The sequence below is a fragment of the Eretmochelys imbricata genome, chromosome 4 (assembly GCF_965152235.1).
Source record: "Eretmochelys imbricata isolate rEreImb1 chromosome 4, rEreImb1.hap1, whole genome shotgun sequence".
Lineage (NCBI taxonomy): Eukaryota > Metazoa > Chordata > Testudines > Cheloniidae > Eretmochelys > Eretmochelys imbricata.
In genome coordinates, this window is record NC_135575.1 from 111,418,242 (window position 1) to 111,444,856 (window position 26,615).

At 41.3% G+C, this 26,615-nt stretch overlaps 1 protein-coding gene across 1 annotated transcript in view; it reads left to right on the top strand.

Moving 5' to 3' along the window:
• The window catches only part of ADGRA3 (adhesion G protein-coupled receptor A3), a 134,207-nt gene that overhangs the window by 78,987 nt on the left and 28,605 nt on the right, over positions 1-26,615 (top strand). Inside the window, exons 10-14 of the mRNA XM_077815799.1 lie at positions 2,528-2,677; positions 5,238-5,399; positions 5,683-5,886; positions 9,075-9,288; positions 9,509-9,717. Coding sequence (XP_077671925.1) covers positions 2,528-2,677; positions 5,238-5,399; positions 5,683-5,886; positions 9,075-9,288; positions 9,509-9,717 — 939 coding nt within the window. The remainder of the gene's footprint in view (positions 1-2,527; positions 2,678-5,237; positions 5,400-5,682; positions 5,887-9,074; positions 9,289-9,508; positions 9,718-26,615) is intronic.

Genomic DNA, 26,615 nt, shown 5'->3' on the forward strand with positions numbered 1-26,615 from the left:
GGGTCTCTTATGTGGGTGTTTATAAATGAAACACTTTCCTGAAAATTCTGAATAAATTTCCATTAACCATTAAAAGCAAACAGCAAGGAGAGAGAGCCTTAACCGTAATCTTCTACAAATATTACTATGTGATACACGTGCAGAATCAGTAACCATAATTCAATGGTGTTGCCAATACGACATGGTATTAGAAAACTAGCACCAAAACACCACCTGGAATTCAGGACATCTGGGTTCAAGTCCTTGTTCTACCTCAGACTTTCGGTGTATAACTTTGGAAAAAATGACTTAATAGCTGTATGCCTTCGTTCCCCATCTGTAACATGGGGATGATAACGCTCCTTTCTCTCACTCTTTGTGTTACCTGTTTAGATTGTAAGCTGTAAGGGTTTAGACTGTCCCAGACTGTATTTTTACAATGTCTAGAATACTGGGGCGCCAATTCTGGTAGATGGGCCTTTAGGTAGCTACCATTATAGAAACAAATAATGGACCTAACAAGTTGACCCTTTTATTTTTTGGCAGACATAGGTCAAGAAGGAATTGACTAGAAGTTCCCAGGACAGCAACTAAATTAAGTGGGTGGAACATGTCTGTGATTAGGGAGCTTCACTTATATTCCATCGTACTGCCACTGCTCTTTGGGGGGCAATATTTTTTTCATAGTTAGGGAGAGTTCTGTGAGTCTCATGTTAGAAAACTGAAACCCAAGGTGAAAATCCAGTCAGGAATATTTTAAGAGAAGCAGGATTACTGGTCTAATTTTTCCATATTTAAATGTATAATTATTTCTCTGCTCTGTCAAAATTGTAAGGAATGTTCAAAAATGTTACCTTAATATTGAGCTCTGTGATTTAATTATTCCTTTAGAAGAAGTAATCTGAAAATTATCATCTTTTTCTGTGTAACAAAATTTTAGGTAGGTCAGCAAAACTTTAGTAATTTTTTGCACAGAAAACATTTGGATCTCCCAAAAATTTTCAGTGCTAGATTAAATAGTTTTGGGGCCCTGTGCACTATGGAAATTGGGCCTTCCCCACACCTTCACTCAAATTTGGCCCGGCTGCCCCCACCATGACAGAGGGGAGAATGGGGCACACCTGTGCATCACTGTGACCCCAGTCTAATTCTTCTGCAACTGCTGTCCACCCTGCACAGCATTAAGAGGGGCCACTTAGCAAAGCACCCTCTCTCCAGACATTCACTATTCAGAAACAAATGCCTCTCATCCCACATGTATCCCAGCAATCCTCCACCAGCTCCCACTTACGCTGAGATTCCCCAGACACATCCCAGGAGGCCTGACATATATCCCACTCACCACAGCCCCGAGTGCCTCCCAACATCCTGGCCACTCACCAGCATCTTCACTCCACTCCCACTCCGTGGTAGGGCAGCTCCTCCTGATTTTGGCCACCCAAAATGCCAGGTTGCAAAACCACTCAAATTTGGCCCCGTCATCATTCCTCCCTTACCCCCTGCCATCATGATGGAGGGACAGCCGAACCAAATCTGAGTGGCATTGCAGGAACTCAGGTTTGGCCTTTCCCAACACCACCCACAGAAATCAGTTGGTTAGGGGGCCCCCTGACATGGTAAATCCAGGCCCAAAGATTTGTTTTGCTAGACTGTTTTTGTCTTTATTTAGGGACTAGGTATATTATCTTTTTAATACCTGGTAGTTTAAATTAAATATTGGTCTGGATCCGAAATGGAAGGAAACACTGAATAAAATGGAACGTCTAGATGTGACTGCTACGGTTAATTTTGTGTTAAAGGGAATTCTTCATTACCTTAAGAAAAAATTACGGAAATATTGCTTAATCCAGACAGATTGATATACATTGTACTGTGACTTGCATATCATGAATGTGACCTTTTAATGTAAAAATGAATTCGCTGGTTTAAAAAAAGAAAAGTGCAGAGAGATTATATGCAGTATTTGAACTCTGAAACTTGATTTTTGTTAATGATGCATTATGGCTGCTGAACTAATATACGCTAGGGATATCAATCATTGTTTTCTAAAACCATGCTTCCAAATCTACTGGTGCAGGCACCGATGCTGCAAAGAGAACCATGCAGGTGAGACCCTGTGCAGTGCCACAGGAAGTCCATAGGACTCTGGGAGGATGCAGGAGTCTGCCTGCCTGGTTTTTGTTGCAGGAGTGGGACACTGAACTTTTCTTATATTTTAGGGAGAGCCTCTCATTAATTTCAAGTACATTTTCTATTTTAAATATGTCAATAGATATTGTGGCTGTGATGTGTGTAGCTTTCTCTTAGCTTGACTAGCTATGAAACATACTTTTCATGCTCTAGGAATTTTGGAAAACAATTTTATCTGTATACACAGGAAATAGATGTGCAAAGGAAGAGAAATTTATTAATTGTACTTTATTTAAAAAATTAAGGTTTTGTTTTTGTTTTACAGTAGTCTCAAATTTGAAACACTTAGGCATTCTCCTAAATTGTATTTAGATTTAAATGTTCCTTTTTTTGGTGCTCATATTTGTTCTTTATATAGATGCCACTCAACCTTACTAATGCAGTTGCAACAGCAAGACAGCTTTTGGCTTACACTGTTGAAGCAGCAAATTTTTCTGATAAGATGGATGTTATTTTTGTGGCTGAAATGATAGAAAAATTTGGAAGATTTGCTGAAAAGTACAAAGAGGTACCTCTAATATTTGATACCATTTTCAAGATAACTGGATGAAATATTTGCCTTATTAAAAATACCTGTTTTAAATAATAAAACCTTCTAAACCTTAGGTTGAGGAGCTCAAATTTCAGGTTCTATTCCATTTTTTTCTTTGTTTAGTAGGTTCCTGAAGTTGCTGACCCATGGTCAAAGACTTTGTATTCATGCTGAGATCCTCCAGCATTCACTGGACCTGTAATGTCTCTGGTCAGCAATGGAGCAGGGAGATAGGTACAGTACGTCTGGTTTTATTTAGTATAGAGTGGGTCACCCAGGTTTTCATTAGAATGATTTTATATAAAAAGCTGAATAATGAAAACCTCAGAGATCCTCTCAGTAATGAATAAAACAAGACTTATCTTTTTCCCCCCATGATAGCCTGGCTTTATTCAATATTGAGGTGTATCTCTAAGGTTTTTCAGTCATCTTATATCTTATGGGATATAAGACATTAAAATATTATCTTAGAGAGTGTTTATTGTTGAGGGGGAGTGGATAGAAACTCCTTTTCACTGCTGAACAGTGGTTTTGATCTCACTGTTCAGTGCATATTGGAAAGTTGGAGATCATAGTGCAATAATTTGGAACTTGGCCAAAAAAACATGCCCACCCCATGCAAACACGAACAAATAATATAGTATAAAAATTCACAATAAACTCTTTGGAGGATTTTCACATTACAGTTCCCTTTTAAATACATAGCTCAGTTAATTTGTCCTAAATTTAATGTTTCTATATGTTTGTGAAATAATTAAAAAAATAATTTATTAAATGATTGTTTTTAGTACCTAACCTAAAATATGGATTGCTGCGTGATTTAATATATTATAAGGGTATTGTTTTCTCAGCAATGATTTGTCAATCTGTTGTCACTCTGCCACTACTTGAAGGTAATAAAAGCGATAAAACTGTCAATGTTAAATTCATACATAGTGTTTTTAATAGTAGCTGAAGTTCCTCAGTTTCTCTGTAGATGATGTATTGTTCTTTTTGTTTTTTTAACCATATTTAGTGAAACCTGTTTGATTTGTTGGTATGCTGGAAAGTTGCAAGTGATAGGCCATTCTCTAGCATGAATAGCCAATACATTTAATAATCTTCCTTTAGTCTAAATAAAAATAAAGTTTTAAATTAATCACTACACATTGCTTTCCTGGAATTAATTAAAATTTAGAGCTGGTAAATATATGAAATATGTTTTCAAGTGGCTTTTCATTGTGCAGTTTGAATAGTCTGAAAGATGTAGAATACATGAATTGTAACCTTAATAGCTTCCTCAGTGTCAGGTGTCCACTAGAAAAAACAAACATTCGGGGAGTGGGGGTCTGTGTCAGACTATTCCACATTAGAAAATGAAAAAAACTATAAGATGTCATCACGGCTTAGAAACATTTTAAGAAAATTCTTGATGACATTGACGAAAGAGTGGGCGAGTGTGACTTGATAATAAGTTCATGATTTATGCAGAGAGAATCAATTAAGTTTGATTCCTATAATTTTAGGAATTTCTTGTTGACTTTTACAATAAATTATCAGTTTAACCAACAGACTTATAAGAAGTTGTATGTTTTATAATTAAATTAATAAGCATTTTATCCATTTGCCTTAGTTTTGATTTATTTCAGAAATATTTATTAAATAAGGGCCTGATCCTGCAAAGTATTGAGTGCCGCCCTCTCTCTGTTGACTTCACTGACAGTTGAGGGTGCTCAGCACCTTGCAGGATCAGTCCCTAGCAGAGCAGTGGAAAAGATGTGGCAAATCTTCACTTCCAGGTATGGACTTCCTTGTTTGAAAAGCTTAAAAATCTCACTGCTGTCTTCTTACCTGCTATTGTTAAAAAGTAACACCCCAGATTACAGTAACTGAATGAGGTCAGGTTTTTTGTTTTGTTCATCTGACAGCATTCGTATATAGTCTGTGTCACTGTTTCCTCTGTATGAGGCACTGATCCTGTAAAATCTTACAGATGTCCTTCACTTCATAGAGCTGTTGTCAGTACTCAGAGTTAAGAATGTGCATAAATGTTTGCAGGCTTGGGGTCTAACTTAGGAAATTTCCAGGGTCGGGGGTAGAGGAGAGAGGAAGGTTGTGGCAAAAGAGGGAAAAAAAGAAAAACTTAAATTTCCAGAATTGACAGTGTCTGGTTATCAGAAGTACCACCAAAAACTACTTTTAACTATTGAATAGATTAACGTTGAAGTTGATGGTAGCCCTCTTAAATGTCTCATGCTCTTTTGCTTTTGGAGTATAGTAAATTTAACTGACAGAAGGGGAAAACAAAATATATTGTCTTAACAGTAATATTACAGTGAGGTAAATATCTGACTCTTAAAAGCCACTCCAGTAACATACCTGACAAATAATGGTTGATGTGGGAACAACTGTTTTCTTGTTTTTTTTTAAGATGCTGACAGTAGTATTAGGTTTGCAATAATTCTGGCTTGAAAATAATCTTATGCTTCTTATTGATGTGCCAAAAGATGAATGACCGAAGGTGACATGGTGTTTTCTTATTTCTGTCCCATACTAGCTTGGTGATGTGATGGTGGACATTGCAAGTAACATTATGCTAGCTGATGAACGTGTTTTATGGATGTCACAGAGAGAGGCCAAAGCTTGCACTAGAATTGTACAATGTTTACAGAGAATTGCTATGTATCGACTAGCAAATGGAGCTCAAGTTTACTCAACAGTAAGCATAAAGTTCCATTAATTTAAAGTAAACATTTCTGGTTTATTTTGAAAAGTGAATTTTTTTCATAGTTAATAGATTTTGACATTGTCTGATTTGTGCTTCGAGGTCTAGAATATTTGAGATTCCTAAAAGGAAAAAGAATTATTCCGACCAAATTAATCTGACAGTTATACAGAATGCTTTTCTGGTCTTTGTATAAAATTAATGTGAAGAATCCTTTGAAGATTGTTTTTATGTGGTATAAAGTTATTTATTGTCTATATGATTTTTCTTGTCACAGTACTCTCCAAATATTGCTCTGGAGGCTTACGTAATAAAGGCAACTGGCTTCACTGGGATGACATGCACTGTATTTCAGAAAGTGGCTGCATCAGACCGTACAGGACTTTCTGACTATGGGAGAAGAGATCCAGATGGAAACCTAGATAAGCAATTAAGCTTTAAGTGCAATGTTTCAAATACACTGTCAAGTTTGGCACTAAAGGTCTGATGCTCATTGTTTCTGTATTGGCTTATAAGACTTAGAGATTAATTGGTTGGAAAGTGGCTTAAATTAAGTTTCCAATGTTAAAATATTCTTACTGCATTGTAATACAGAACAGTTATTTAAGAACAAGAGTAGAGAAGCTATGAGAGGAATAAAGAAGTTGGTTTTGTGTTGCTTTTGGCTAAATTACTCAAAACAATTCTTAATGGACCGGTGTCTACATTAAAAAAAAAACACCACCAACACCATACTCTTAGGCTATATCTACACTACAGAGTTTTGTTGACAAAAGTTATGCTGTTGCATGTCCACACTATGTTCTTTGTGTCGGCAGAGTGCATCCACACTGAAAGCTCTTGTATCAACACAGAGAGCAGTGCACTGTGGGTAACTATCCCACTGTGCAGCTGGCCACAAGGTGCTTTGAGAAGGGTTTGCAATGCCTCATGTCTCTTTTGCCGACAGAACTGTGAAGTGTAGACAAGGCATTAGACACACACAGTATTTCAGCAGCATGGAAAGTGAATTACCTCCTGACCTCTTTTTAATGTTCAGTACATTTATTTTGGTATGCTGTCTGCATGTTACACTTAACTTTCAAGTAAAAAAAAAGTAACCTTTAAGATACGTTGACTTAACTCAAATTTTTTACTTTGACACACGTCTAAACAAGTGTGTCTCATGGTGATTGAGGACATATACATATCTAGATAAATACTGACAGTGTGAAGGAGTACAAACTAGAAAACAAGTCTGACAGATTCATTTGCCTGTATATAGGGGGAAGTACTTAACTCTGACTCCATGGAAAATCCATTTGTGATTAAATGCCAGTGCAGCTTATCAATTTGCCATTATTGCTTCATATATTGGAGCTTCACTGCAGATGTGTACTATACCAATAACTTGTGTACAAAATTGTAGATAATGCCCAGTGCTTGAATTATGGGGGGGAAAAGTAGGAGGACCCCTTAATGAATATGAGCAGTCCTGCAGGCAATATGGAGCACGGTGCCCGGTAATCCTCTGGCTGGCCCTTGTGCTTCAATTCTATTCTCTGCTCTGTCAAGCTGAGTCTTCTCCCCTCTGCCCAGCCTCCCACCACCACTTCTGCCCTGCCTCTTTCCCTACCCCAACTGCCTCCTCCTCCCTTACCAATTAAATCCTGCCTTCTGCTCCGACCCCTAACTCTCCCTCCCTATCCCTCCTGCCCTGCCCTAAACTCCCTGATTTCCTTTACCTGTTACCCCACCATCTTCTGCACCTGCCTTTTCCCCCTCTCAAGCTCCCCCTGTTGCTCCCATCACAGCACTTCTTCTGCCCCACTACCACCTGTCTGCCTTTTGCCCCTGCCTCCCCCCCAGTCTTCTGCACTCAACTAACAACCCCATCTTCCCTGCTCTAGTCCTGCCTCCAGCTGCACCTGACACCATCCTGCCTCCCCTAGTTCTGCACTTGCACACCATCTTGCCCTGCATCCACTCTGACTCTCCCTCACCCCACAGAGCCCTTTCCCCTGTGTGGAATTCCTGGAAGGGGTAAGGCTGGATTTTTGCTCCCCTCATCCCCCCAGGTCCTCCTGCCGTGACAGTTCTGTTCTCTGTCCTCATTCCCCTCTTGTAGGTCCCCCAGGTCCTCCCCCCTGCCCCGCCCATCTCTGGAAGTGGAGTGGTCGGGACCAGGCATGGCATGCAGGAACCAATCTCTGCTGAGCAGCTGGCTAGGGCACTGGACAGCACCTCTCTCTTGCTGATGGGATGAAGGGGCTTCTTCAATGCAGGCATTGGAGCCTGGTATCCACCAATAAATGCCAAGCATGCTCAGTGAGACCTGCTTCCTCTGGTCATGGGACCCCTTGCCCCTGCAGTGGTGGTGCCAGGGCTGCTGATTGGTCCAGCAGCTTTCTACTCCCTTTGCAGACCCTTCCCTCTCTGTGTCTCCCCACCATAGGTTTTTGGCACTTGTTGCTGCTGCTCTCTCTGAAGCTCCTGGCCCTGCTGCTGGCCATACAGGGAAGAAGTAAGGGGGCCAAAACATGCCCCTCTGGTGCCTTTGAATAAGTCAGAAGTGAGGTAGCTCCTAAAAGTAGTTAGGGGGGCCTGGCCCCCTTAAGTCCCTCATGTAATTCAAGCACTGCTAATACCACTCCAAATGAAACAATTACAGCATTTACCTTTACATCTACCTGTGTGCATGTCTGGCATTTGGCCTTGCCTGTCATGTCTAGCTCCCAAGAGATCTCCCAAAACATTAGGCATAGGCACTGACTCTGTGGGTGCTCCAGGGCAGAGCACCCAAAGAAAAAAATTAGTGAGTGCTTAGCACCCACTGGCAGCCAAGCTCCCGACCCCTCCCCTCAGTGCCCCGCCCACCAGTGGCCCTGCTGATCAACTCCTCCACCTCCCTCCCGGTGCCTCCCACCAGCCGTGGTTCAGCTTTGCAAGAGGCACGGGGAGGGGGGCAGAGGAGAAGGGACAAGGTGTACTTGGGGGAGGGGACAGAACTGGGTGGGGAAGGGGCAGGGGTCTGGGGGAAGGGGTGGAGTGGGGGCGGGGGCCTGGGTCGAACAGACCTGCCCCACCATGTAGAGAGACTATGACTGTAGGAACTTGTTATTAACAATTTGAGCTTTACTGGCTACCAGAAAGGTAACTATGTACTAAATCTCCCACCATCTTAAGAACGTAAGAACAGCCATTCTGGGTCAGACCAAAGGTCCACCTAGCCCAGTATCCTGTCTTCCGACAGTGGCCAAAGCCAGGTGCCCCAGAGGGAATGAACAGGTAATCCTCAAGTGATCCATTCCCTATCGCTCATTCCCAGCTTCTGGCAATGATTAACAAATAATTCCATGTTAAAGGGTGTTTTAAGGTTTTTAGTTAAAGCATGTTCTGGTGGATTATTGGAAGCATTACAGTCCTGAGCTCTGTATAAACTTTGTTTCCTTCAGACACTGTTGAAAGGAAAAGGAGTACTTGTGGCACCTTAGAGATTAACAGTTAGTCTCTAAGGTGCTACAAGTACTCCTTTTCTTTTTACGGATACAGACTAACACGGCTGCTACTCTGAAACCTGTTGAAAGGAAGAAAGCCCAACACTGATGAACTGGAGGAGCTTCTAAATAAGACCAAAAAATCCCTTTTTTGTTCAGAGATTAATACTTCTCAAAATCTGTTTGTTTATAGAACACTATTGTAGAGGCTTCTATTCAGCTGCCACCCTCCCTTTTTACACAAAAGCAGAAAAGAGAAATTAGGCCAACAAATGAGTCCATCTACAAGCTTCAACTTATTGCATTTCGCAACGGAAAACTTTTCCCAGCAACAGGAAATTCAACAAATCTGGCAGATGATGGGAAACGACGTACAGTAGTAACGCCAGTTATTCTCACCAAGATAGGTTTGTTTTTGGTTATTATTACATTTGTATGACCTTAGAAGAATGCCAAAGCTTTAGAAACCTGATCCTTGACATTATATTCAAGAGGTGTACTAATGTTTCAATTAGCACACCTCTAAGAATCAGATATTATCCAGCATTAATATTTACAGTGTGGTTTGAAAATTAAACATTGAAACATTTTTATATAAAATCAATTCCATATTTTTTTTTCAAATAGATGGTTTAAGCTTAGCCAATCACCACATTGCTATTAACGTGACACTGCGACGTATTGCTCATGGAGCAGATGCTGTTGCGGCACAATGGGACTTCGATCTGCTCAATGGACAGGGAGGATGGAAGTCTGATGGATGTCACATTATCTCTTCAGATGAAAACATTACCACCATTCAGTGCTACTCCCTCAGTAACTATGCAGTCTTGATGGTATGGTATTTATTAAGGTTTTTTAATTTAATCAAAAATAAAAAATGTTCAGGAAAAATATAGAGGGTAAATGTTTTGCGTTTAGTATAATAAAATATTGTGGGAGTGGGGGGTATCCTCACACAAACCAACTTCAGAACAATTTTCACTTGTTTGTATTGGTTTAGATGTTGGCATAAAGTATGGTTGAAAATGGTAGACTGGCAACACTGTAAATTTTACTGCAGAATATTTTAAAGACACAATAGGTTTTTCTTATGAAACCTTTCAGTATGGTACTATGATATATAAATCTATTCTAATGACCTAATAATTGTCAGTCTGCTTTTGTGAACTTTAGATTCCAGGTCTAACAATGACCGCCTCAAATGAAGAATAGTAGGCAGCAGAGAAAATAATAGGAATAACTTCTAGGCAACAATAGAACTTGTCAGGTTAGTTTTAGTGTCTATGGATATGAGGTTTTTGTCCATTTCCACACCCTGGCTTAGAGCCACTGAATGAATATTGGTATAAAATGCCTATTCATGATCATATTTCCTGGAAAAGTGGATGAATAAATGAATATAAGAAAAAAGATTATGGTGTTTAGTTACTACACAAGTCAAAGTACAGTATTTGTTAAAGACATTCCTACAAGTATTTTGATTTGAATGTCTCCCATGTATTGAGCTCAGTAAAATTACACCAGTTCTGAAATACAGTGGCAGGAATGAAATAGTGAATAGAGGGAAGTGCTTTCCCCATAGTAGGTTATCTTTTTGTCACTGTTTGTTCCCAGAAGACCCCTTCTCCCTAACTTAGCAAACAGTTGGTATTCTTCCTAAATGTATGTCTCCCAAGATATCAGCTTTTGGGGAAAAGGCAAAGAAACATTTTGTTTCTGACAGGTAAAGTGACAGGGACTCTGCTTGTCTGCTTTCTTGTGCTGCTCTGATGGTTCCTATCACAGAGTTATAAGAGCAGACCTCTAACAAACGAAAGTATAGATTGGGATATAATATTGAGAACATCAGTATAAGAGGAAATCAGGTGAAATACTAATAATAAATAACATTTAGAAGTTACACTTGCAAAATTAAATTTCATAGAGGTAATATTATCAGTATTTATTACATTTGAGATGCTACATATGGTCTTAAAAATAAGTCAGACATTCTCTCCAAATCATGTTTTGAAGGAAAAAGAATAATTTAGGATAAGTAATGCATGAAAAATGTGGTGGCTTTTTATTATTATTTAGCAGAACAAACCGTTAAACTTAAAAAAAAAAATTTATAAAAGAGAAGATTAAATGGTAGAATACCAAAAAGCAGTTTTTTTAAAGGGGGAGACTTTGTAAGATTTGGCATGATGCCATAGTGTATGAAGCCTTTTAAATGGAAGATCTCTAAAATGAAAAGTTGCTATTTTTGAACAGTTGAAGGTACTTTCATCATTACAATCCTAGAATTGGATACTCTATTCTTTTATCTTACTTTTTTACATTTAATCATCTAAAATGTAATAGACTTTTTAAAACCTGAAATATGTTATCTATGCTTGTTCAGCTTACGTTCAAGGAGGGATTTTACTTGAAGTTAAATATAATTCTGCCACCTGGAGGAAAGAAAATTAAGGAGATACACAATCTATATGTTTGCAAAATCATTAATCTTATTAGATTTCTGTATTCGCACGTAAAGATTACATGGAACATTGTTGCTATGAGTTGCATACATAAATTTAAGTTTCCACAGGAAAAAAATATTTTGGTTTAAGGTGACAAAGCTAGAAAATGACACTTAAGGATTTGAGCCTCAGTGCCTGAACACAACTTAATGAAGAAAAATTACAGTGAGCTTTGTTGTAATTTTGTATTTTGACAGTGGAGCTGGAAGAAAGTGGTGTTTCTCAATAATGAACTTGCTTGTTCAGAGACTTCTCCTTCAGCTCTAACTTTCCCTTATAGGAAGGGTGATTACGTGGTTTTTTTCTCTTAAATTAATTGTTTATTATAGTGCCGTTATTTAAGGCTTTAACATTGGACAAATATCAAAAGCTTTGATTTAGATAAGCATCAGAACTTACGATATTTTTCAGAACTGCCACACCATTTGAGCAATTACCTTCCCCAAGCAGACATGAATCTCGCTTAACCTTTTGATACAATTGCTCCATTTTACAACCTTTAGAAATTGTAGACAGTTTACTTTCTGTTTTTCAATTAATGTTTTTTGTTTAACTACTTTTTAGTTGTGAAGACTGTAAGACACGCAAGTAATATTCGTGCCGTTATCTGAATCCCAGTACTTTGCATTTCTGCGTGCAAGATTATGGGATGTGGTGAGATCACTGTGCTAGAGATGTATAGGGAAATATTATTTCTATTTTCTCCTGTAATCTACCTCTCTGTATGTATTTCAGAACATTACACGGTATCTTCTCTACATCTACACTAATTATGAGGAGAGACATAGTGCATACCCAATTCTAGCTGTTTAATGAGCTGGAGCATAAGTATGATTTTTATAGAAGTAATGTGTCGAACAAATGTTCAGTCAATTCATTAATCTGAACTAATAGTACAGGAAGCTTCATGTGGCTTGGTGAGTTCTGTGGGCTATGAAGTGCTTGCAGTGGGAGGAGCCCATAACCACTGGCCGGTTACAAGTACCCTTCAGTTTCATCTAGTTAATTCTAGTTGTACATGTCCAGAAACAAGTATGTCTGTCACAGATTTGCCAATAGAAACAAAACTGCCGAGAATCACGGTCTGTTGGACTTAAGACAAGATAGTACTGGCCGAGCAGTAAATCCTGCCTATGCTGTAATGATGGAGAATCAAAGTTGCAATGAAGTTCTTAGTCTGAAATGAGGTATTTTTACAGCTAAGTTTAAGACAAGAATTGGATTCTGGAATATTAGAATACTTTGGAGCACAGGGAGGCTGATAAAGATTATCACAGAAATGTAAATCTTTGGCCTAAGTGTACTTGGACTGAGTGAGATGAGATGGACTAGATGAGGCAAATTATCAGAGGAAGGTATGGTGGTTTTATAATCTGGAAGAGAAGATGACACACCAGGAAGGCACAGCCTTATTACAGATCAAGGAAGTTGCTAAAGTACTGAAGAATGGGAATCTGTAACTCTAGAATATTGACCGCATGCTTTGATGAACCATGCAAAAAGTCAGAGGTTGTGTTATGCACCAAAAAATTATACCAATGAACGGATCAGGCTGTTTCTATGTAAGCTTGCAGAGCATCCTTGGCAAGATCAATACTTATGATATTGTTAACCTCATGGGAGAGCTAAATGCACAGGTTGACGGCAATAATATTGGATATGAGCGCATTATGGGCAGACATGGCATCCCAGGGCAGATTGACAATGGACAATGTTTTGTTCAGCTTTGCAGCCTAAACAGTCTTTTGTATTGGGGATATACTGTTTCCATGTGAGGAAAGAGACAAACTGACATGGAGATCAAATTATGGCTTCACCCAGAAACAGCTTGATCATATTGCCATTAATATGCACTGGAGATAAATGTTGGGTGCCAGGGTGTACACGAGTGCTGAGTTCTTTTTATTGGAACAATCAAAACTAAAGAAGGTAACACCGTGTGAGGTAGAGGATATGTACGATACGAGAAAGTTAGTGGATCCAGAAGTGAAGACACATTTCAAGCTGCAGTTTAGCAATAGATCTGAATAGCTAAAAACATGGATGGTCATAGAAGAACAGTGACAATTTTTCAAAGAAGTAATTGTGAATGCTACCAGGATCACAGTAGAGGTAAGAAGATCTAAGAAAAGAATGGCTCCAACCAAATATACGGAGGCTTGTTGAAGAGAGGAAAGAATTAAGAGAATTCAGTAAGAATGAGACAGCAGCAAAAGAGCTATTCTGCAATAAGTATATGCGGACAAAGACGGAAGCTAAAAAATCAGCCAGAAGAAGTGAGAGAATGGATGGGAAATAAAGCAATAGACGCCAAAGAGCCATACAAGAGAAGAAAGAAAAGGAGTACTAGTGGCACCTTAGAGACTAACCAGTTTATTTGAGCATAAGCTTTCGTGAGCTACAGCTCACTTCATCGGATGCATTCAGTGGAAAATACAGCAAGGAGTTTTATATACACGCAGAACATGAAAAAATGGGTGTTATCATACACACTGTAAGGAGAGTGTTCACTTAAGATGAGCTATTACCAGCAGGAGAGCAGGGGAGAGAAAACCTTTTGTAGTGATAATCAAGGTGGGCCATTTCCATCAGTTAACAGGAACGTCCAAGGAGCAGTGAGGGGTGGGGGAAATAGTTTTACTTTGTGTAATGACACATCCACTCCTAGTCTCTATTCAAGCCTAAGTTAATTGTATCCAGTTTGCAAATTAATTCCAATTCAGCTGTCTCTCGTTGGAGTCTGGTTTTGAAGTCTTTTTGTTCTAATATTGCAACCTTTAGGTCTGAAATCGAGTGACCAGAGAGATTGAGGTATTCTCCGACTGGTTTATGAATGTTATAATTCTTGACATCTGATTTGTGTCCATTTATTCTTTTACGTAGAGACTGTCCAGTTTGACCTATGTACATGGCAGAGGCGCATTGCTGGCACATGATGGTACATATCACATTGGTGGGTGTGCAGGTGAACGAGCCTCTGATAGTGTGGCTGATGTGATTAGGCCCTGTGATGGTGTCCCCTGAATAGATATGTGGGCACAGTTGGCAACGGGCTTTGTTGCAAGGATAGGTTCCTGGGTTAATGGTTCTGTTGCGTGGTGTGTGGTTGCTGGTGAGGATTTGCTTTAGGTTGGGGTGCTGTCTGTAAGCAAGGACTGGCCTGTCTCCCAAGATTTGTGAGAGTGATGGGTCGTCCTTCAGGATAGGTTGTAGATCCTTGATGATGCGTTGGAGAGGTTTTAGTTGGGGGCTGAAGGTGAAGGCTAGTGGTGTTCTGTTATTATCTTTGTTTGGCCTGTCCTGTAGTAGGTGACTTCTGGAGTAGGCTCTGTCAATTTGTTTCTTCACTTCAGCAGATGGGTATTGTAGTTCCCCATGTTTATTTCCCCCACTGCTCCTTGGACGTTCCTGTTAACTGCTGGAAATGGCCCACCTTGATTATCACTACAAAAGGTTTTCTCCCCCCCGCTCTCCTGCTGGTAATAGCTCATCTTAAGTGATCACTCTCCTTACAGTGTGTATGATAACACCCATTTTTTCATGTTCTGTGTGTATATAAATCTCCTCACTGTATTTTCCACTGAATGCATCCGATGAAGTGAGCTGTAGCTTACAAAAACTTATGCTCAAATAAATTGGTTAGTCTCTAAGGTGCCACTAGTACTCCTTTTCTTTCTGCGAATACAGACTAACACGGCTGCTACTCTGATACAAGAGAAGAGATTCTTAAAAGCTTTTTCTAGTCTCCAGACAACTGTCATCACAACTCTTAAACTGTTGTGGCATTGTGAAGGCCCAAGATGTTACAATTTTAACCAGAGAGGAAGGACAGAAAGCCCATTGGATGGAACATTCTAGCTGCTTGAGTACAGCCTGGTAATCTTTAACACATTGAGGGATCCGAAGAAATAGTAGACTTACCTATATCACTAGAAGTAATAGCGTTTGAGGAAGTAACTGAAGAATGGTAAGGGGTAAGACACCAGGGTATGATAAGATAGACGCTGAAATGTTAAAAGCTGGAGAGGCAGTGATGGTAAATTATTATGTGCAGGTTGTACAGAATGTTTGGGAAAAAGAGAGCTGTCCTAAAGACTGGAGAACGTGTCATCTGTAGAAATCCCTAAAAAGGATGACCAGCTAATTTGTGTACATTGGGGTGACACTTCTGTTTGTCGCTGGAAAAGTGTTTTGCATTATTATTTTGAGTAGGATGAAAACAGCTATTAGTGAAGTACTCCGGAAAGAACAGACTAGATTTTGATCTTGTAGGTAGTGTTCAGACCAGATTTACACCTTGAGAAGACTTACAGAAAAAGGTTTTAAATACTAGCAGAAGATGGTTTTTACGTCCTTGATTTTACAAAAGCATTGGATAGCAGCTTCCAGAGAAGCTATCTGGAAGATCCTGAGATGCTGTGGAATTCCAGCAAAGATTATTTTTTAAGGTCTGATCCACACCTCATTGAAGTCAATGGGAATCTTTACATTGACTTCAGTGGGTTCTGGATCATGCTTGTATCCTGTTGCAATATGTATGCTTAGAATATTTCCTCAGAAGACCATTCTTGCTGCCTCTGATAAATGTTGTTCTCCTCCTCTGAGTTCCCCTAACATGTCTTTCTAATAATGTGTTCATTCCAGATGCTAAATTAAAAAATGGATGTTTTTTGTTGTTTGGTTGGTTGGTTTTGTTTGTTTTTTTGGTGCCTTATTGCACTGTAAATTCCTGTCTTATTTTTTTCTGGCAAGACTCTTAGTGTTGTTGCTTCCCAGATTTGTACCTCCCATTTCAGTCATATTTTCTTCAGCTATATTATCTTGAGTTTTTCCAAGTGGTCTCATTCCATCTGATGGAATTTCTACTATTTTTTTTTTTATTTAAAAAGCACTTTATATGTAATGCCATATTAAAATAACATTTTGGTTGCAAATTCAAGCAATTCAAAATTACAAAATGCCAGAATTAACATAGCTCAAACAGCCTTAATTATGTCCCTTTGCGTGTATGATAGTTTTTAATTACATGATCATAAACTATTTATACTATAGGATCCCTGCCTCAATTACTGGACAGGGTGGACAGTGGAAGAGGCAGAGGATTACAAGAGGGGAGAGAATATCTCCTGTGAATAGGGTGTTGGATTCAATCCCAGGAAAGTTGAATCCTATTCATGGCTCTGCCCCAAACTTTCTATTTAATGGTTGGAAAGACTGTCATAGTGCATATGCACAGAAGGACCAAGTTAAGATTGCATAATGCATGAACCAGAGGGGTTCATTTAGAGGGAGTGGATCAGGTTCCTAGGCGGGTCAGCTGATAACCAGTGGGAATCTCTGGTGGGCACGTCCCATGTTATTTATTGAAAACTATATGATCCAGTATCTGTTTTATAAATGTATTTAAGTTAATAAAGATCAAATCAAGACAGCATATGGCTAACACAAAGCTACTACAAATGCCACTAAACTGTTAATTAATATAATTATATTAAGGTCAGGTCAATGAGTTAACAGTGATAATGGATTGAATCAATGGGTCAGATCATCAGATTAATAGAACAAAAGCCAATCCTTGTAAATCCCAAAAGAGGAGTCTAAGGAGGTAGCTGTGTGTTTAGTTATAAACCTCAATTGAAGAACTCAAGGCAGTGAAATCAACAGAGCTGGTTAAATGTTTTAGGATTAGTTTTACTATTTAAAACAAAACTGTTTACATCAAAGTCATGTCTCTGAGCCAACTGAGGTTTCCTCCTTAGATTTCACTGTTCTTTTTCGAGTGCTGGTCCCTATGTGTATTCCCTGTGGGTACGCATACATTCCATGTGCTTAGAGCCAGAGAATTTTAAAAGCAGCATCCATTGGTTCATACACATGACCTTGCTCACCTTGTGCCTCCGACAGAGGAGATAAAGGGCAGGGCATAGAGACCACCCCTCCAGTTCCTTCTCATCGCCGCATGGCCTGGGCCAGAACCTCCAGTGTCTAAAGCTTCAGCTTTCTCCTTTATCTGTGAATATATTAAGATATAAGTGAATAATTCTTATAGTTCAAGTTTTAAAGTTTTCGTCTGATAGTTTGTATTTTAGAGTGAGTTAGTCTCCTTTTCATACCCCCGCGAGATCCATCTCAGGAACAAGGGAGTCTGCCCCCATAGATCCCGCAGTGGGGCCTTGTCAGGAGAGCAGGGAGCATTCTCATAAGCATGAGGCTTCATCTTCCTCCAGATCCACTTTGAAGAAGTTAGAATCAGACCTGCCTACACTGAGCAAGTCTATAGGCTTAGCCTTAGAGAACTTAGTATGTTCTAAGTCTCAGAGGCATGATAAGAATGCCCACAAGTCTAGGGCTCCCTCAGCACTGGATTGCAATCCAGCAGCACCAGTACCTCCCAAATACAAACCCCAGGATCCACCTGTACTGACAAAGACCAGTCACCAAGAGCATCTGTTAACCATGGTACTGTCTTTGTATTCAGTGGCTGTGACACAGACTGTCTCTACTGTCTCTATGGGGATTTCGGTGGAAAAGATCCATCTCATTCCAGGAAGAGCAGAGACCTGCACTCCTCTTGAGGACATCTTTTCTCTCCCAGACCTGGAGTCTCCCACTCCATCGGGTCCCTCCCTCTTGAGAGAGGTTATAACCAGGGGAGCTGGCCTTTGGAAGGAGTTTGTTTCCCATTCCATCATTGGACTATGATTTCATCACCAACAGTATTGCCATTGGAACTGGTATTTCCTTTCTCATCAGGAGATTCTGAACCACCCAATGAACTGTTATTCTCTCCTCCAAGACATACATTCCTGATCAGAAGACCTGGACTAGTTTGGGACCAACATCTACCTCATCACCTACTTCAGAGCCATTAGTGTCCCGTGCCATGGGGAATTCCACAATCCCTATTCGATCCATCCTATTTGCCGTATTGGGGGCTGTGGGACCAGTACCATCCCGCAGAGTCAGTCTGGTCTACTAGGGAGTCTCCCCTTTCTTCTCCATTGAGAGGACAACTGGACCTGCCCCAGATCCTGCTGAAGAGAAGGAGTATTCACCAGATCTGGCCAAGACTGACATTTTCAATCCAGGGGATGCGGTGACTCCAGTCTTTTCAGCCTCCTGATGACTATAAGCAATTCCAGAACCTCCTTTGCAGAATTGCAGGGGAATTGCAGATCCTCTTGAGGAGGTGGTTCAGCAACTTCAGCCTAAGCTCCTGGACATCCTTCAGTCCTCTGGCTCCAGCTGATGTGTTCCCTATTAATGAAGCCATCCTGGAGCCAGCTAGAGCAGTCTGGCATAGCCCAGCTATCTGCGTCCCTACCCCCAACAAAGAAAACGTGCTATGTCCCTGACAAAGGGGCAGAATTTCTTTTCTCACCATGCTCCTAACTCTTCAGTGGTCCAGGCTGCTGCAGAGAGATCTAGATAACACCACTCCACAATCTTCCCCAACTGATAAGGAGGGTAAGCATCTCGACTTACTGGGAAGGAAGGTAATCTTCTAGTCTCCAGTTCAGGATAGCCAACTACAAAGCTCTGTGGGCTAAGTGAGACTTTCTGAACTGTTCACAGTTTATGGACTTCAATGACAGTCTCCCACAGCAGAACAGAGCTTGTTTCCAGCCTTTCAGAGAGAGGGGTAAAATGGTTGCCAGTATCTCTCTCCAATAGGCAATATATGTGGCTGATACATCTTCCAGGGCTATGGTTACTGCTGTTGTAATGTGTATAGTGTTTTGGCTCCGTGCTTTGCGGTTTCCCAGTAAGGTCTCAGAACACCACTGAGGACCTGCCCTTCAATGAAACTCATCCATTTAATCAGAAGACAGATGAGGGGTTTTTTTCACAATTTTTAAAGGATTCCAGGGCCACCCTCGCTCCCTGGAAATATATACACCTGCTCCAAAGAGAAAATTCCACTGGCAATCATACAAGCCTAGACCAGTGGCTCAACAGCTCTTCTATCAGAGACCTTATGAGGTCTGCAAGAGGCAGAGGGTTCAAAAGACCCTCTTCCATACACCTCCCACAGTGGGTTCCTCGTCCCAGTTCCAGTCCTCTGCTAAACGTTACTTTTGATGGGAGCGTGAGAGCTGCAAACCACTAATTCCAGCACCTCTTGACTCTCATTCAACCTTTGGGGGTCATCTAGCACAGTGGTTCTCAACCTTTCCAGACTACTGTACCCCTTTCAGAAGTCAGATTTGTCTTACCTACCCCCTCAAGTTTCACCTCACTTAAAAACTACTTGCTTACAGAATCAGATATAAAAATACAAGTGTGTCACAGCACACTATTACTGAAAAATTGCTTGCTTTCTCATTTTGTCTGTGAAATCTTAGTTTTTACTAAAAAGAAATGGAGTACTTGTGGCACCTTAGAGACTAACCAATTTATTTGAGCATGAGCTTTCGTGAGCTATAGCTCACTTCATCAGATGCATCTGACTTCACTAGTGCTTTTTTTGTAATGTAACCTGTTCTAAAACTAAGCAAATATCTAGATGAATTGATATACTCCCTAGAAGACCTCCATGTACCTCCAAGGGTACACATACCACTGATTGTGAATCACTAGTCTAGCACACTTTCTCAGTATCTGGAGTGCAATTACAATGGACAAAAATGGGTGATGAACATAATTCATTCTAGCTATACAATAGTTTACATCCCTGCGTCCCTCCAAAACCCTCTTCCCCACCTCCTCTTGGGGACCATTCTCATGAGAACATTCTCAAACAAGAAGTGGAATCTCTCTTACAGTGAGTAGTGATAGAGTGGGTTCCTCTTCAATATCAAGGGAGTGTTTTTTACTCAACATACTTCCTAGTACCCAAAAAGAAGGGCATTTGGAGAGCCATTTTTGATCTCTGCCATCTCAATTGCTTTATTTGCAAACTCAAGTTTTGTGTGGCCATGTTGTCATCTATAATTCCATCCCCTGAAAAAGGACATGTGATTTACAGCTCACTTCATGAAGGACGCCTACTTTCACATGGACATCCACCCCTCTCATAGATGCTTTCTCATGTTCATGGTGGGCTCCACTTTCAATACAGAGTACTCCCTTTCAGCATTGCTGCTGCCCCCACAGTCTTTACCAAGGTTTTCTCTGTAGTAGCAGCCGATATCAGATGCTGTGGTTTCATGGTCTTCCTCTACCTTGACTTTTTGGCTGCTTGTCACCAGGTCACTCCAGGAGGCCTATGCATTGACTTCAACACTGCTGCAACTCCTCTCTTTTTTGGGGGTCAGTGTAAATGCTGAAAAATCTTTCCTCGCCGCAGACTTTAGACTTCATTGGGGCATCATTAAATTCAATCACACCAAGGGCTTACCTGCCAAGGGAGAGGTTTCAAGCTAAAGCGATATCATAGACCACATCATAAGCAACTCCTGAGTGCCTGTCAAAATCTGTCTCTCTTTCGTAGGCCATATGGCTTCATGCACTTGTCATGCCATTTGTAAGACTCCACCTTCATTGTCCACAAGCGTGGCACCAAACTGTGTATTCAGCAGACTGACAGTTCATGAGCACCATAGTGACTGTTTGCACCAAAGCAATATTGTCCCTGTTATGTTGGAAAAATCCCTTCCAGGTATGTGTCAGTGTTCCCTTCCTTGCCTCTGCACTGGACAGGCCGACCATTACTGACATATCCATTTTAGGTTGGGGAGCCCACATGGACAGCCACAATGCACCTGGACTTCTCGAGAGTCCAGGAAGTACATCAGTGTTCTAGAGCTGAGAGCAGTTTGAAGGGCTTGCAAAGCCTGTCTCCTGATCATTCAAAGTCACCATGCCCTCATAACATTAGACAACATCACAACCGTCTTTTACATCAACAAACAGGAGCGAGATCCATCTCCCTGTGTGCAGAAGCAGATTGTGGAACTAGTGCATTAGTAATCCCATTATGCTGTTGGCAGTCTACCTCCCAGGAAACCAGAATGTGATAGTGGACTCTCAGGAGACACTTCGCTGTCGATTACAAGTGGGAGCTACATGACTCTTGTCATAAATATAAAGGGAAGGGTAAACCCCTTTGAAATCCCTCCTGGCCAGGGGAAAGCTCCTCTCACCTGTAAAGGGTTAAGAAGCTAAAGGTAACCTCGCTGGCACCTGACCAAAATGACCAATGAGGAGACAAGATACTTTCAAAAGCTGGGAGGAGGGAGAGAAACAAAGGGTCTGTGTCTGTCTGTATGCTGGTCTTTGCCAGGGATAGACCAGGAATGGAGTCTTAGAACTTTTAGTAAGTAATCTAGCTACGTATGTGTTAGATTATGATTTCTTTAAATGGCTGAGAAAAGAATTGTGCTGAATAGAATAACTATTTCTGTCTGTGTATCTTTTTTGTAACTTAAGGTTTTGCCTAGAGGGGTTCTCTATGTTTTTTAATCTAATTACCCTGTAAGATATCTACCATCCTGATTTTACAGGGGGGATTTCTTTATTTCTATTTACTTCTATTTTTTATTAAAAGTCTTCTTGTAAAAAACTGAATGCTTTTTCATTGTTCTCAGATCCAAGGGTTTGGGTCTGTGATCACCTATGCAAATTGGTGAGGCTTTTTATCCAATATTTCCCAGGAAAGGGGGGGTGCAAGTGTTGGGAGGATTGTTCATTGTTCTTAAGATCCAAGGGTCTGGGTCTGTAGTCACCTAGGCAAATTGGTGAGGCTTTTTACCAAACCTTGTCCAGGAAGTGGGGTGCAGGGTTTTGGGAAGTATTTTGGCGGGAAAGACGTTTCCAAACAGCTCTTCCCCAGTAACCAGTATTAGTTTGGTGGTGGTAGCGGCCAGTCCAAGGACAACGGGGGGAATATTTTGTACCTTGGGGAAGTTTTGACCTAAGCTGGTAAAGATAAGCTTAGGAGGTTTTTCATGCAGGTCCCCACATCTGTACCCTAGAGTTCAGAGTGGGGGAGGAACCTTGACAACTCTGGTGAACAATGTTTTTGCTCTATGTGGGACTCCTACCAGGGATCTGTCTGCCTTCCAAACAAACAGGAAATGCAACATATACTTTTCCAGAGGAGCCCTAAGTCACCACTCACAGGGTGATGCTTTACTCCCTCCAAGGTCAGATCATCTAAACTGTGCCTTCCCTCCACGACCACTCCTGTGCAAGATTCAGAAGGACAGGGCACAAGTCATTCTCATTACCCCTTACTGACCCATACAGTTTTGGTTCCCGAACCTCCTACACTTGTCATCTCAGGCACTGATCATTATTCAAACATTTCCCAATCTCTTCACTCAGGAGACCAGCAAGGTCAAGCATTCCTACGTCCCACATCCACTTCATCTCAGAGCCTTGGTTTTGGATTGGCATTCTTCTTAGAACAACCGTGTTCTGAAGCTATATAGAACATCCTTTCTAATAGTAGGAAGAATTCTACTAGAAAATGATTCCTAGCCATTTGAGCACATCAAAGACACATACCTTCAGAAGTTGCAGATATTTCTCTCATACTGTATTCTTTCCTTAAAGACAGCAGATTCATCCATCAGCTCCTTACAGGTCCATTTGGCAGCAGTCACTGCATACCATCCCCCTTCACAGGGTTACTTGATCTTCATGCACACAGTGATTAGCAGATTCTGAAAAAGCCTAATCAGAACCTTTTCCGTGTTTGTTTTTAAAGCCTACTCCTCAATGGGACTTGAACTTTATTATCTAAGTACTCAGCACGCCTCCTTTTGAACCATTAACTTCTCACTCCATGTCTCTCCTATTCATGAAGGTTGCATTCCTTGTAGCCATCATCTCAGCCGGGAGGGTTGGGCAGCTTGGAGAGCTGATGACAGATCCTTCTTACACTACATTCCATAAGGACAAAGTTTCATTATGTTTACATCCTAAATTCACCCCAAACTTGTCTTGAATTTCACCTGCACCAGTCTATCCACTTACTAAAACCACGCTCATCGTCAGAAGAAAGGACATTCCATTCTCTCAACGTTAGCGAGCCTGAACCATTTACCTGCAGAGAACAAAACTAGCTAGGAAGCCTTCTAGACTATTTGTTGCCTTAATGGAAAGGGTCTGGGGTCAGGCTATATTCTCTCAAAGAATCTCAAAATAGACCTTGGACTGTTTTTTGTTTTGCTATCAGCTGTCTAATCTTCCCTCCCTCCTCCTGAGGTAAGAGCTCATTCCTCAAAAACACCAGCAACACCTATGGCATTGCTTCAAGAGGTGCTGTCAAGCTGTCTGGAGTGACTCAAGCCTGAGTACCAACTTGGGCCAGATTGTTAAGAAGCAGAGCATAAACCCCAAACTGGTTGTGAATTCTATACTTAGATTTCACCAACCAAGTATCAAGTGTAAACTCCTCAGGCACTATAACAGGCTAACCATGGAGTCACAGGCAGTCCCCTTGGGTATTCGAGTCTGTTTGTCACCTAGGCAAGCTTGCCTTTGTGATAGATGGGACTTTACACCAATAATCACAATAATATTCAGATTAATCCCAATCTCAGTCCCAAAAGACCAGTCACTTACCCCAGGTCAATTGCACTGTAGATTTTACACCAAAGATAACACTTGTAGACAATCCTATAATTAACTAAAGATTTCTTAACTATGAAGAAGAAATGAGTTGTTTACAAGTTTAAATCAGATAAACATAAACCCACAAATGAGTGACAGTCTTAAATTTCAAAAGGTAATAGCAACTTCTATAATAAGCAAGCTGTATATGTCCTTCGGGGCTAACCCAGGCCAAGCACGGGGTATCTCTTGTTTAGGCTTAGTAATCCTTGCCCTTCATAGTCCAAACAGTATAAAGATATAGTTTCTTCTTGTCAGGGATTTTTCATAGAATCATAGAGTATCAGGGTTGGAAGGGACCTCAGGAGGTCATCTAGTCCAACCCCCTGCTCAAAGCAGGACCAATCCCCAATTAAATCATCCCAGCCAGGGCTTTGTCAAGCCTGACCTTAAAAACCTCTAAGGAAGGAGATTCTACCACCTCCCTAAGTAACACATTCCAGTGTTTCACCACCCTCCTAGTGAAAAAGTTTTTCCTAATATCCCACCTAAACCTCCCCCACTGCAACTTGAGACCATTACTCCTTGTCCTGTCATCTTCTACCACTGAGAATAGTCTAGAACCATCCTCTTTGGAACTACTTCTCAGGTAGTTGAAAGCAGCTATCAAATCCCCTCTCATTCTTCTCTTCTGCAGACTAAACAATCCCAGTTCCCTCAGCCTCTCCTCATAAGTCATGTGTTCCAGACCCCTAATCATTTTTGTTGCCCTTCGCTGGACTCTCTCCAATTTATCCACATCCTTCTTGTAGTGTGGGGCCCAAAACTGGACACAGTACTCCAGATGAGGCCTCACCAATGTCGAATAGAGGGGGACGATCACATCCCTCAGTCTGCTCGCTATGCCCCTACTTATACATCCCAAAATGCCACTGGTCTTCTTGGCAACAAGGGCACACTGTTGACTCATATCCAGCTTCTCGTCCACTGTCACCCCTAGGTGGTTCCGCAGAACTGCTGCCGAGCCATTCGGTCCCTAGTCTATAGCGGTGCATTGGATTCTTCCGTCCTAAGTGCAGGACCCTGCACTTCTCCTTGTTGAACCTCATCAGATTTCTTTTGGCCCAATCCTCCAATTTGTCTAGGTCCCTCTGTATCCTATCCCTACCTGCCACCATATCTACCACTCCTCCTAGTTTAGTATCATCTGCAAATTTGCTGAGAGTGCAATCCACACCATCCTCCAGATCATTTATGAAGATATTGAACAAAATTGGCCCCAGGACCGACCCTTGGGGCACTCCACTTGATACCGGCTGCCAACTAGACATGGAGCCATTGATCACTACCCGTTGAGCCCGACGATCTAGCCAACTTTCTACCCACCTTATAGTGCATTCATCCAGCCCATACTTCTTTAACTTGCTGACAAGAATACTGTGGGAGACCGTGCAAAAGCTTTGCTAAAGTCAAGAAACAATACATCCACTGCTTTCCCTTCATCCACAGAACCAGTAATCTCATCATAGAAGGCGATTAGATTAGTCAGGCATGGCCTTCCCTTGGTGAATCCATGCTGACTGTTCCTGATCACTTTCCTCTCATGTAAGTGCTTCAGGATACATTCCTTGAGGACCTGCTCCATGATTTTTCTGAGGACTGAGGTGAGGCTGACTGGCCTGTAGTTCCCAGGATCCTCCTTCTTCCCTTTTTTAAAGATTGGCACTACATTAGTCTTTTTCCAGTCATCCAGGACTTCCCCTGTTCGCCACGAGTTTTCAAAGATAATGGCCAATGGCTCTGCAATCACAGCCGCCAATTCCTTTAGCACTCTCAGATGCAACGCATCCAGCCCCATGGACTTATGCACGTCCAGCTTTTCTAAATACTCCCTAACCACCTCTTTCTCCACAGAGGGCTGGCCACCTACTCCCCATGCTGTGTTGCCCAGCGCAGCAGTCTGGGAGCTGACCTTGTTCGTGAAGACAGAGGCAAAGAAAGCATTGAGTACATTAGCTTTTTCCACATCCTCTGTTACTAGGTTGCCTCCCTCATTCAGTAAGGGGCCCACACTTTCCTTGGCTTTCTTCTTGTTGCCAACATACCTGAAGAAACCCTTCTTGTTACTCTTAACATCTCTTGCTAGCTGCAGCTCCAGGTGTGATTTGGTCCTCCTGATTTCATTCCTACATGCCCGAGCAATATTTTTATACTCTTGCCTGGTCATTTGCCCAATCTTCCACTTCTAGTAAGCTTCTTTTTTATGTTTAAGATCAGCAAGGATTTCGCCGTTAAGCCAAGCTGGTCGCCTGCCATATTTACTATTCTTTCGACACATCGGGGTGGTTTGTCCCTGTAAGCTCAATAGGGATTCCTTGAAATACAGCCAGCTCTCCTGGACTCCTTTCCCCCTCATGTTATTCCCCCAGGGGATCCAACCCATCAGTTCCCTGAGGGAGTCGAAGTCTGCTTTCCTGAAGTCCAGGGTCTGTATTCTGCTGCTTACCTTTCTTCCCTGTGTCAGGATCCTGAACTCGACCAACTCATGGTCACTGCCTCCCAGATTCCCATCCACTTTTGCTTCCCCTACTAATTCTTCCTGGTTTGTGAGCAGCGGGTCAAGAAAAGCTCCCCCCCTAGTTGGCTCCTCCAGCACTTGCACCAGGAAATTGTCCCCTATGCTTTCCAAAAACTTCCGGGATTGTCTATGCACCGCTGTAGTGCGC